This window comes from Oncorhynchus masou, chromosome 26 (genome assembly GCF_036934945.1).
Source record: "Oncorhynchus masou masou isolate Uvic2021 chromosome 26, UVic_Omas_1.1, whole genome shotgun sequence".
In the NCBI taxonomy this organism is placed as follows: Eukaryota; Metazoa; Chordata; class Actinopteri; order Salmoniformes; family Salmonidae; genus Oncorhynchus; species Oncorhynchus masou.
The window spans coordinates 14,587,026-14,600,248 of NC_088237.1; the positions used below are offsets into that span (position 1 = coordinate 14,587,026).

General features: G+C 44.5%; 1 protein-coding gene and 1 long non-coding RNA gene across 2 annotated transcripts in view; one reads left to right on the plus strand and one right to left on the minus strand.

Moving 5' to 3' along the window:
• Positions 1 to 13,223, plus strand: part of LOC135514857 (DENN domain-containing protein 5B-like) — an 81,525-nt gene that overhangs the window by 65,185 nt on the left and 3,117 nt on the right. Inside the window, 13 exon segments of the mRNA XM_064938518.1 lie at positions 1,697 to 1,787; positions 2,923 to 3,054; positions 5,602 to 5,754; positions 6,166 to 6,247; positions 6,492 to 6,573; positions 6,767 to 6,895; positions 6,979 to 7,100; positions 7,869 to 8,014; positions 8,813 to 8,854; positions 10,418 to 10,724; positions 10,835 to 10,917; positions 11,839 to 11,965; positions 12,589 to 12,763. Of these exon segments, the coding sequence (XP_064794590.1) occupies positions 1,697 to 1,787; positions 2,923 to 3,054; positions 5,602 to 5,754; positions 6,166 to 6,247; positions 6,492 to 6,573; positions 6,767 to 6,895; positions 6,979 to 7,100; positions 7,869 to 8,014; positions 8,813 to 8,854; positions 10,418 to 10,724; positions 10,835 to 10,917; positions 11,839 to 11,965; positions 12,589 to 12,763 (1,671 nt within the window).
• Positions 6,270 to 6,804, minus strand: LOC135514859 (uncharacterized). The gene is made up of 2 exons (XR_010451742.1): positions 6,718 to 6,804; positions 6,270 to 6,596 (listed from the first exon to the last, which is right to left on the minus strand). It is a non-coding gene; the product is annotated as an uncharacterized LOC135514859 (long non-coding RNA).

The following is a 13,223-nucleotide window of genomic DNA, read 5'->3' on the forward strand; positions in this document are numbered from 1 at the left end:
TAAGTATTTGTAGTTGTCCACGTATTCTAAATCAGAGCCGTCCAGAGTAGTGATGTTGGACAGGCGTGTAGGAGCGGGTAGCGATCGGTTGAAGAGCATACATTTAGTTTTACTTGTATTTAAGAGCAATTGGAGGCCACGGAAGGAGAGTTGTATGGCATTGAAGCTTGCCTGGAGGGTTGTTAACAGTGTCCAACGAAGGGCCAGAAGTATACAGAATGGTGTTGTCTGCGTAGAGGTGGATCAGAGACTCACCAGCAGCAAGAGCGACCTCATTGATGTATACAGAGAAGAGAGTCGGTCCAAGAATTGAACCCTGTGGCACCCCCATAGAGACTGCCAGAGGTCCGGACAGCAGACCCTCCGATTTGACACACTGAACTCTATCAGAGAAGTAGTTGGTGAACCAGGCGAGGCAATCATTTGAGAAACCAAGGCTTTCGAGTCTGCCGATGAGGATGTGGTGATTGACAGAGTCGAAAGCCTTGGCCAGATCAATGAACACGGCTGCACAGTAATGTTTCTTATCGATGGCGGTTAAGATATCGTTTAGGACCTTGAGTGTGGCTGAGGTGCACCCATGACCAGCTCTGAAACCAGATTGCATAGCAGAAAGGTATGGTGAGATTATGAAGTGCACCAGTCCCTCCTGCAGCAAAGCACCCCTACAACATGATGTTGTCACCCCCATGCTTCATGGTTGGGATGGTGTTCTTCGGCTTGCAAGCCTCCCCCTTTTTCCTCCAAACATAACAATGGCCATTATGGCCAAACAGTTCTATTTTTGTTTCATCAGACCAGAGGACATTTCTCCAAAAAGTACGATATTTGTTCCTATGTGCAGTTGCAAACCATAGTCTGGCTTTTTTATGGTGGTTTTGGAGCAGTGGCTTCTTCCTTGCTGAGCTGCCTTTCAAGTTATGTCAAGATAGGACTTGTTTTACTGTGACTAGTACCCGTTTTCTCCAGCATCTTCACAAGGTCCTTTGCTGTTGTTCTGGGATTGATTTGCTGAGCGGTATGATGGCTGCGTGGTCCCATGGTGTTTATACATGCGTACTATTGTTTGTACAGATGAACGTGGTACCTTCAGGCGTTTGGAAATTGCTCCCAAGGATGAACCAGACTTGTGAAGGTCTACAATTTTTTTTTTGAGGTCTTGGTTGATGTCTTTTGATTTTTCCCGTGATGTCAAGCAAAGAGGCACTGAGTTTGAAGGTAGGCCTTGAAATACATCCACAGGTACACCTCCAATTGGCTCAAATGATATCAATTAGACTATAAGAAGTTTCTAAAGCCATGACGTAATTTTCTGAAATTTTCCAAGCTGTTTAAAGGCAATGTCAACTTAGTGTATAAACTTCTTACCCACTGGAATTGTGATACACTGAGTATAATCCAAGTCAACAATTGTTGGAAAAATTACTTGTGTCATGCACAAAGTAGATGTCCTAACCGATTTACCAAAACTATAGTTTGTTAACAAGAAATTTGTGCAGTGGTTGAAAAACTAGTTTTCATGACTCCAACCTAGGTCTATGCAAACTTCTGACTTCAACAGTATATATGCTACAGTTGTGCTACGGTGATGTAGTCCAAGTTAACAAATGTTTATCCCTAATCTTCCATCTGTAGTATGTAGGTGAGTAGTCTTTATAAATGTCTATGCAGTTGACAGTGTTGTGTCTGTCAGCAGGTGGTCCAATCGTACCGCTACGGCTCAGCGCAGGAAGGACCGTCACAGACAACAAACAGAACACTTGACTCTAGATAACGACCTCAAAGAGGTACGGACACGACACAGACATCCCTCCCTGTTCATCCTCACTCCTCCTCCTCCTCCTCTGGTTCAATTGCATGCCTTTATGTTCCTTCTTATTTGATTTCTTTTGAGAGCTTGTTCTCCGCTTTCTTCCGTTTTCAAAGCCTGTCCGTCCTTGTCTTAACTGATTTCATGTTTTTTTTCTGTAGCTTGTTTTCTCTTTTACTACTTTGTTTTCTTAGTTTCTTTCTATTATTTGAATGTCCTGTGCATTCATGTGCATGGTGCTTTTTCCCCCTTTTCTCGTTCCTGTCTTTTCTGTGGGTCCTGTGCATTGGGGTTGGGCCGTACCACCTCTCAGCAGGTAGAGGGGTGTCTAGTCCTGCAGAACTCCATGGCGTTCTGGGAGTGGGACAAGTCGTCTCCCCCGCCTCTCAAACCACCAAAAAAGTCTGCCTCTGAGTGCTGCCTGGTACGTGGAGGAGTGATGGACCCCCCCACTGACCCTTCCACTAACCCCTTAAAAACTACCCCAACCACCAAGATGACCCCCACTCCACTTCTCCAGTCCTGCTTCACACATACACACAATCCCTGCTTGTTCACACACACTGGCTCTGTTTGATAGATGACTCATGTACCTGTTACATTAGTTAAAGTCAACAGCACTGGAGAGTGAGTCATGGCTCTGCAGAGGATCTTGTTTTGCCTTATCTCTCTCCTCCTCCTACCCCTTTACAGTTCTATATCTACTGTATGATCTCTGTGGGGAGGAGAGAGATGAGAAAGGAATTTCTGAATTGTAACGGATACAAAATCCGGAATCATTTCAAATTCAAGCCAATTTAAGTCAACTAGACTGAACCGACCAGAGGGTGTCACTGAAATGGGCTTAGCGCCTCAAAACACTGTGGAGAAGTTAACAGAACATTTTATTTTCACTTTGCCTTGTTTTCTCCACCAGCACATAACCCCTCACCACAACCCAATGTTTGTCAAAAGGTATTCAAGACTGTACAAAGCCCTCACTCCTACCCTTACACAACCACTTAAAGTTTGACCCAGCTGAGAAATGTCCCTCCATCCACCTGTAATGGTTAATAGTAGGTGTAGAGTTTTATAGACAGAACTGACTATTGCTCTGTGTCTGTCTCCATCAGAAGTACATGCAGGAGGCTCGGAGCCTGGGGAAGAATCTCCGTCAGCCCAAGCTGTCTGACCTCTCACCTGCCGTCATTGCTCAGACCAACTGGAAGTTTGTAGAGGGACTACTCAAGGAGTGTCGCATGAAGGTGAGTCTGTACAGGTGAAATATATTGTGGTTGCAGTTGCTGTGTGTCTCCAATGTACAGTACCAGTCAAACATTTGGACACACTGTCGTGGCAATTTCCTGTATTACCAAATGATGAGGGCGCAAACCACACACCAGTCAGAGTTATTTAAACTTCATCTTTAATTATATGAGCTTCACCATAGCCCTGTGACTCAGATCAATTCAGTGTCTATAAATGATTTCTGAGATTGCTTACAAAAGAATACTTCATCTTTCATAGCCAAGATACACCCCTCTCAGCTGACAATGATGAACCACACATCTTAGGAACTTCACAAAGGGCCTTTTACATGAAAGAGGAGTATCCCATAGCCAGATAGCATTAGCTATAAATTATCGTTCAGTTTGGTCTCTTAGACGAGATTCTACTTCTCGTTCTTGGTACTTCATATTACCAAAACATTACCTCATCCAATGGCATATATCAATTGACAATTCTAGATACTCCCATCTCAAATACACCCCACCACTGGACAAGCTCACTGAGGGGAGTGAGCCTCTAGGTCATATACTATGAAAGATAAGTTTCAACATCAGAGGGGACATACAATGGTCCCAGACACTGCCATACCCCCCCCCCCCAATGGGAAAAGGAGGGAATGACTGGAGTACAGACAGAGTGGAGCCCTTCACATGGTTTCACAGATATATTCATCATGAAGACAATGTTCAAACCTGACTTCTCCCTTTCTGATATTCTGCCTATTACCAGACATGTAAAAGACAAGCCTGACCTCTCCCCTCTCTGGGCCCCAAGTGACCTTTCCCTAGAGAAGAGAGAGGAAAATGCAACTGCCAACAGTATAGTCCAAACAAAGACATTCTAATGACCAGTATAAAGTAAATAAAACATCTTATTTATCTATGTTACCTAACTAATTCTGATTCATCTACGACAACACCGACTCATTCAAGGTTTTTCTTTATTTTTACTATTTTCTACTTTGTAGAATAATAGTGAAGACATCAAAACTATGAAATAACACATATAGAATCATGTAGAAACCCAAAAAGATTTTTAGATTCTTCAAAGTAGTCACCCTTTGCCCTGACTGCTTTGCACACTCTTGGCAGTCTCTCAACCAGCTTCATGAGGAATGCTTTTCCAACAGTCTTGAAGGTGTTATATGCTGAGCACTTGTTGGCTGCTTTTCCTTCCCTCTGCGGTCCAACTCATCCCAAACCATCTCAATTGGCTTGAGGTCAGGGGATTGTGGAGGCCAGGTCATCTGATGCAGCACTCACACTCTCCTTATTGGTCAAATAGCCCTTACACAGCCTGGAGGTGTGTTGGGTCATTGTCCTGTTTAAATTAAATGATAGTCCCACTAAGTGCAAACCAGATGGGATGGCAAATCGCTGCAGAATGTTGTGGTAACCATGCTGGTTAAGTGTCCCTTGAATTCTAAATAAATCACTGACAGTGTCACCAGCAAAGCACCATCTCACCACCTCCTCCATTTCTTCACGGTGGAAACTACACATGCAGAGATCATCCATTCACCTACTATGCGTCTCATAAAGACACGACGGTTGGAACCAAAAATCTAAAATTTGGACTCATCAGAACAAAGGACAGATTTCCACCTGTCTAATGTCCATTGCTCATGTTTCTTGGCCCAAGCAAGTATCTTCTTATTATTGGTGTCCTTTAGTAGTGGTTTCTTTGCAGCAATTTGACCATGAAGGCCTGATTTCACGCAGTTTCCTCTGAACAGTCGATGTTGATTTTGTCTGTTACTTTGACTCTGAAGCATTTATTTGGGCTGCAAGTTCTGAGACTGGTAACTCTAATGAACTTATCCTCTGCAGCAGAGGTAACTCTGGGTCTTCCTCTCCTGTGGCGGTCCTCATGAGAGCCAATTTCAACATAGCGCTTGATGGTTTTTGCGGCTGCGCTTGAAGTAATGTAATTGACTGACATTCATGTCTTAAAGTAATGATGGACTGTCATTTCACTTTGCTTATTTGAGCAGTCCTTGCCCTAATATGGTATTTGACCAAATAGGGATATCTTCTGTATACCACCCCTACCTTGTCACAAAACAAATGATTGGCTCAAACGCATTAAGAAGGAAAGAAATGTTTTAACAAGGCACACCTATTAATTGAAATGCATTCCAGGTGACTACCTCATGAAGCTGGTTGAGAGAATCCCAAGAGTGTGCAAAGCTGTCATCAAGGCAAAGGTTGGCTACTTTGAAGAATCTCAAATATAAAATATATTTGGATTTAACACTTTTTTTGGTTACTACATGATTCCATATGTGTTATTTCATGGTTTTGATGTCTTCGCTATTATTCTACAATGTAGAAAATAGTCCAAATAAAGAAAAAACGTGGAATCAGTAGGTGTGTCCAAACTTTTGACTGGTACTGTATATCTGCGCAATTTTGTTAATTCATGTTATGAGCGGATTGGTTCCAGTCTACAAACATGTTGTTTGTATCCTATGTGTAGTGGTCATGTTGTGTTGACCATGTTGCTGTGTCTCCTGTCTCCAGACTAAGCGTATGTTGGTGGAGAAGATGGGCAGGGAGGCGGTGGAGCTGGGTCATGGGGAGGCAAACATCACAGGTCTGGAGGAGAACACTCTCATCGCCTCCCTCTGTGACCTGCTGGAGAGGATCTGGAGCCATGGCCTGCAGGTCAAACAGGTCTGTGCAGACACACACACACACACACATGCACACACACATGCACTGAACAGAAACACACATACATGCACACACACTCTCTCTCTCTCTTTCTCTCGTTAATCAGGTTTTATCGTAATGACAACATTGCATTTACAATATATACCCACTCTCATGCTCAGTGCTCTACTTGGAAGAACCTGCTATAGGTCAGAGTTCAGTCTACCAACACTTTGATTAATCAGGTCTTATAGTCATATCCATATGACCCTATTTCATTAGGCTTATTGGCTGGAATTCCTCTATCTATAGTCTAGTAGTATTAGTGAATATATTAGCTATTGGCAGAGCTATGATTCCTGTATTAGGGAGTGTATTGGCTATTAACAGAGTGTGGGTTGACCTCTAACCTCTGGACTGTGACCGCTGTAGGGGAAGTCAGCTCTGTGGTCCCACCTTCTGCACTACCAGGCCAGAGAGGAGACACTGGAGCAGCAGCAGGCAGAGTCACCAGGTAAGACACACACACACACACACGCCTTACATGGTCCATTTAATATAAAACACATGTGCCTCCTACCCTCAATTCATTCAGTCACACAATATCCATAGCCAATGATCCCATGAAATACTCAATTTGAAATTCAACTCATTTGCTAAAATGAATCTATAGACCTTTCACACTCCAGTGGCATCTGATTTCAATTGGAGCGCTGCCAAAGCTGAGATGTGTGTGTGCTTCTTTCTCCCTCCCACAGTGTCAAATGGTTCAGAGAGACGAAAGTCTGAGTCATCATTAGGGATGCCATCGCTGCGAGCGTCCGTCATACAGGATATGAGGTATGAATTCCCCACCACTGAACCTGTACATTACGATGTTACATTGATAGATGGTATTATCTCACAACTTTATCCATGTAAGTCAATTATTTGTTTTGTTATATGCTGTTATTTAAAAAAACTTTATTTTTTTTTCATTCTTACCTCTTCACCTTCTCTAACATCCCCACGCCTCCCTCCTCCCCGTTCTCAGGCACATCCAGAGTATGGGGGAGATAAAGACGGATGTGGGCAGAGCGAGGGCCTGGATCCGTCTTTCTCTGGAGAAGAAGCTGCTCTCACAACACCTCAAACGGCTGCTGTCCCGCCAAGCCTTAACCAAGTACGCACGCACACATAAACACACAATATTATTCACGTCGACAGTGTCGAAGCCATGGTTAATGTGTGTTGTGGCGTTTCCAGGAAGTTGTATAAGCGCTACGCCTTCCTGCGCTGCGAGGAGGAGAAGGAGCAGTTCCTGTTTCACTTGCTCTCCCTCAACACTGTCGACTACTTTTGTTTCACCAGTGTCTTCACCACCATCAGTGAGTAGGACTTCAACATAACCACGATTCAACCTCAATATGACCATAATATAACCACTAATTTACCACAACCTATACAGAACAGTCACGTCATAAGACGGTTGACTAATTCTACTTCGCTGGTGCCATTACCTCGATCAGTCTGCACACTAGCTAAAACAATGTAACTACAAGTCAACCACTTTAACTTACCACAAGTCAACAACAGCAAACCTTTCCACTCAGCCACTGGGGAGAGGATGGACGGTAGGCTTTGGAGAGTCCTAATTGGTGTGCTTGCCTTGTCTGATCACTGTTTTCCATGGAGGTTCATGTTAATGTAGATTTATAGGACTTTAACTTGGACCAATGGCAGAGACGGTATTAACCTGAGTAAAGCATGAGGCTATGTACATGTAATCAAAGATTGAGAGCAGGATTACATTGTTCACATAGCAGTTTGCACTAAAGCAGCACCATAAAAAATGTCTCTCTTTCACACACACACACACACACACACACACACACACACACACACACACACACACACACACACACACCATCAATAGCCCTGGGTTTGCTTTCTCTGGAACCCTTGTCTGCCTTTAGAGAAACTGGGATCATTTTTTTATAGCCAAATTCATAAATGAATTATTACTCTAAAGCAGTGCAATCCACTGAAATGTCCCCGATTTAGTTTGCCCTAGTTATATTTTACTATAAAAATATGAATACATTTATTCTTTCTCTGTTGGAATGAAATACGTATTTCTTTTTTTGTCCCTGTAGTGATCCCATACCGCGCCGTCATCATCCCAATCAAGAAGCTGAGCAACGCCATGACGACCTCCAACCCGTGGGTGTGTGTGTCGGGTGAGCTGGGCGACTCAGGCGTCAGGCAGATCACCAAGAACGTCCTGGAGATGACCTTTGATGTGAGTCTGAACTATGACCCTACAGCCAGGGCCCCCACGCCTCCTCTCATGTCTCTGTGAAGTTCTGCAGCAAGGTTATATCAGCATTGATTGATGGTTTTGCTGAGAATGTCACTAAGTCGTTGTTCGCTGCCCGCTGGGGTGAAGTGGATGGCTGTTCCCTTTTTGTGGCATGATCTCGCATGGTCTCATAAGGCAGAACACTGTCTAACTCGCTCTCTACCATTCCATACGTACTACTAATCCCCTATCTCCTCTTTCACTCATTAATTTATCTATTCATCCATTCATTCATCTTTGTGTGACTATTTGCTCTGATACCTTCCACTCAGAGCCGGGGTTGATGAGTTAAAAGTTGTGTTCATGTAGCTGATTCCACTTGGTAGATATTGGAAGTGTGCTTGAATAGTAGTTAACTCTGTGAGATGCTGCCTGGCACAATGAGCGGATGGACCCAGACTTCTCGTTTTTTTCCTCTTTCCTACTTCCTTCCTCACAGGAAGTACATGTCTCTACCTACTGAGCCTTTTATAATCTCTACCGTTCTGAGTGGTGCCGTGTTCACTAGTGTTGGGTGGTAGCTCTTTGTGGCTTTGTGAGCAGTTTGGGTGATGGCTAACTTCAGTATAGCTTTGTAGAGCATCTCTCTAGAGGAGCTTTGCTACAATGGTGATGGTTTGGGTACACACCTGGTTTGTAGCCTGGTGAAGGGTAGTCTACTAGAAACCAGCAACCCAAGTCCATCCTCTCCCACTCATGCTGTCCATCATGTCCTAACACGTGTCTTCATCTCCCCAGTCTGCTTTCAGGCCACACACTCACATCGACGCCATGTTCAAGGTTAGAAACGTCACCTCCCTCTCCCTCCTCTCCACCGCACCCATTTGGATCATCCCAGACTCAATGTTCACTGTGTACCATAGACTCCAGGGTCGTATTCATTCGGAACCAAACGGAAGAAAACTGACTGAAATGGGGGAGTGAAGTTGTCCAATAACAAACGCTCCTTTTTCTTTTATCCGTTGCAAAACATTTTGCTACGGTGTGGTTTAATGAATACGACCCAGCTCTCTCTCTGGGTTGAGGGCTTCACTCACCAATGGTTTGGTCTGTGTACCGTCTGTTGGTTATAGTGTATTAATGGTGTTCTAGATTTATGTGTTTGTCCTTGAATGCCACTTAGTGTAGTTTAACATCACATTAACATTTCCTTGACATGATGCTGATGTTATGCATCTCAAATCAAAGTTTATTTGTCACGTGCACCAAATACAACAGGTATACAACAGGTATACAACAGGTACCTTTACAGTGGAATGCTTACCTAGTCTCTAACCAATAGTGCAAAAAAGGTGAACAATAGGTAAGTAAAGAAATAGAAACAACAGTAAAAAGACAGTGAAAAACAGTAGCGAGGCTATATACAGTAGCGAGGCTATATACAGTAGCGAGGCTATATACAGGCACCGGTTAGTTAGGCTGATTGAGGTAGTATGTACATGTGGGTATGGATAAAGTGACTATGCATAAATGATGAACAGAGAGTAGCAGTAGCGTAAAGAGGGGTTGGCGGGTGGCGGGACACAATGCAGATAGCCCGGTTAGCCAGTGTGCGGGAGCACTGGTTGGTCGGGCCAATTGAGGTAGTATGTACATATGCACATTAATGTATAGTTAGTGACAATAAAAATTGTCTGGGTAGCCATTTGATGACCTGTTCAGGAGTCTTATGGCTTGGGGGTAAAAACTGTTGAGAAGCCTTTTTGTCCTAGACTTGGCACTCCAGTACCACTTGCCATGCGGTAGTAGAGAGAACAGTCTATGACTGTGGTGGCTGGGGTCTTTGACACATTTTAGGGCCTTCCTCTGACACCGCCTGGTGTAGAGGTCCTGGATGGCAGGCAGCTTTGCCCCAGTGATGTACTGGGCCGTACGCACTACCCTCTGAAGTGCCTTGCGGTCGGAGGCTGAGCAATTGCAGTACCAGACAGTGATGCAACCAGTCAAAATGATCTCGATGTTGCAGCTGTAGAACCTTTTGAGGATCTCAGGACCAATGCCAAATCTCACTCAATGCACCAAACTCACCTTCAACTAAAGAGTTTGGAACAGGGACGCAACTTTCTCCTAAGTGACATTCAAGGGCATATTGTGGGAATACTCACCTGTCATTGGCTGTATATTGGTCTGATGTCGACTTTTAGTTGATCAATTGGATAGATGAGTCGCACTAGATTCGATAGAGTTTACACTGCATAGTTCTAGAAATAGCAGTCATACTGTTGTAATTAACAGATTATTTCTGAATTATCATTGTGAATTAACGTAGAAAAAACATGTAATGACATCTTGATGCTGATTCTTCTCATTCTCTCTCTCTCACTCTCTCGTCTTTCTCTATAGTGTCAGAACCTGGGTAAGCTGACTACAGTCCAGTTGGGCCATGATAACTCTGGGCTGCTGGCTAAATGGTTGGTGGACTGTGTCATGGTCCGCAACGAGATCACAGGACACACCTACAAGTTCCCGTGTGGGCGGTGGCTTGGCAAAGGTGTGGACGACGGCAGTCTGGAGCGTGTTCTGATTGGTGAGCTGGCATCGCCCAACGCAGATGAGGATTGTGGGAGAGGGTGTCGCACGCCCGACATGCAGCATTCGCCGGGTCAGACCAGACGCGCCAGCATCACCTCGATGGGAGGACGCGGATACAGTGAGTAACACCCCTTCATGACATGGCATAACATAACCAATACCTGATTTACTGTTGACCATAACTATAGATATTCACTTTTTGTTCTTCTTCTCTCTCTTCGGTTGCAGAGCCTACCTCAGCTCAAATCCAGGAGGCCATTGGCGAGGCAGTGAACAGCATCTGCAAACACTTCCACAAGCCTGAGAAAGAGGTGTGTGTGTGTGTGTGTGTGTGTGTGTGTGTGTGTGTGTGTGTGTGTGTGTGTGTGTGTGTGTGTGTGTGTGTGTGTGTGTGTGTGTGTGTGTGTGTGTGTGTGTGTGTGTGTGTTAGAGAAAGTGCGAGACTGACCTGAGAGAAGAAAATAACAAGCACCTGCTCCATGTTCTCCATTTAGTCTGTTAATTTGAGTTCAAACAGTGAGGGGTCTGTATAATAGGTTTGTGACTGCTGCAGCACTCTCCTCATCTGGCAGGTTAATAGTCTCTGAGGTGCTCTGTCTGGGGAATTATGTCAGGGCAGAGAGCAGATGTTATTTCTCTTTCATTCTGAACACGATGAACTCATTCTAGTGCTTAACAATCCCCTCAACCCCCTTTCTGTACACTCTCTCTTTAAATATACTCTTCTTCTCTCTGTAGAATTACTCTCTCTGTGCTCCCCTCCGGGCTCTCTCTCTCTCTCTCTCTCTCAAGTAAGCATTTCATTGGACGATGTATACCATGCGTGTCCCGTATATACAACTAATGAAAGTGAAACAAGTCTAAACCCCTGGAGAGAGCCGTTAACTCAGCATCTACATTAGTTTAACTGGAGGAATAGTTTAGCATTAGCCACAGCTAATGTAAGGGCCTTTATAGTGCGGTATAAATGCTCTCCACTGTCACATGCCGGTGAACTCTGTGAGGGGGAATATGAGAACAGTGTTTTTTAATCTGTTGAGGAGAATAAAGAGAATGTTATGTTGATTTTTAAGTGAACATTTTCACTGTTTCTAATTTGTGCTTCAAAGGGGTAGTGTTGCATCATGTTTGTTGTTTGAGAATCAACAATTGCTACATTTTTTTTAGTCTCCAAGGTTAATGAAATGATACAAAAGCTCTTTTTCTGAGTATCTCCTTCTCTCCCTCTCCAGAGGGGCAGTCTGACCATCCTGCTGTGTGGTGAGGTCGGTCTGGTCGGGGCTCTGGAGCTGTTCTTTCACAACGGCTTCAAGTCCGCCCGCCTCTTCCAGAAGACTGTCTTTGTCTGGGACTTTGTGGGTGAGTGGCCTACCTCCACACCGCTGCCTCCATCTAGTGGAATGACCTAGAAATACCACATCTTTCTCCCGACGTATGATCCATTGAGATGGATTGAGGGGCTATTCTTCTTCTATGAAGGTGCTCAGGTGCACCCGCTATCCATCTTTATGGTATGATTTATAGATCTATGTAATAGGCTTCCCTCTAGTGGTGACAACTGGGATATGGCATACTGTACTTCCCCAATGGAAATAAAATAGTCCGTTTAAAAAGTCCCTTTGATACTCAAAGTAACCCTGCAGGTAGCTGCTTCAGCTGTCGTATGAAACTGCTGCTTCATCCTCTTATTAATATTCATAACACAGCTTTTGACTGATATGATGAAGGATATGAGATGATGGTTTTCCTAGAGCACTTTATTTGCACAGGTCAAAGGTTCAAGTATAATGGAGCGTGAACCCCTGTAGACTTGACATACTCTTTTTAGCTTCAGATCAATCAATCAAATGTATTTTATAAACCTCTGTTTCGGAGTTGTTACGAAGTTCTTCTACAGTAGACCCTACCTCCACGTCTCCTCTTCCTGTTCTCCTTCTCTGCTCCCACCTCCCTAACATATCTCCTCCTCCCCCCCTCTACAGAGAAGGCGGTGGCTTACATGGAGTCAGCAGACCAGATGGGGGACATGCAGGAGACTGCTGACCCCCTGGGCCTGACCTGTGTCTCTCTCTGTCACTATGTCAGTGCCATCAACTCCTCGCCCAGGAACATTGGCAAGGACGGCAAGTTCCAGCTGCTTGTCTGCCTGGGGGCCAGGTGAGGGCGCCACTCACGCGCAGTGAGACAGAACTGGGGCTGCAGAACTGGGGCTGCAGAACTGGGGCTGCAGAACTGGGGCTGCAGAACTGGGGCTGCAGAACTGGGGCTGCAGAACTGGGGCTGCAGAACTGGGGCTGCAGAACTGGGGCTGCAGAACTGGGGCTGGCAGGTAGCATAGTGGTTAGAGCGTTGGGCCAGTAACCAAAAGGTTGCTGGATCGAATCCCTGAGCTGACAAGGGAAAAAATCTGTCATTCCACCCCTGAACAAGGCAGTTAACCCACTGTTCCCTCGTAGGCTGTCATTGTAAATAAAAAAATGTGTTCTTAACTGACTTGCCTAGTTAAAGGTTAAATTTAAAAATTTAGCTGTAGTTGTTATTGGCACAAAACATCCAGAGGGCTGTATTGGGAATCAACATCACACTTCTAAATAGTCTCACTGGTAACATGGAACCA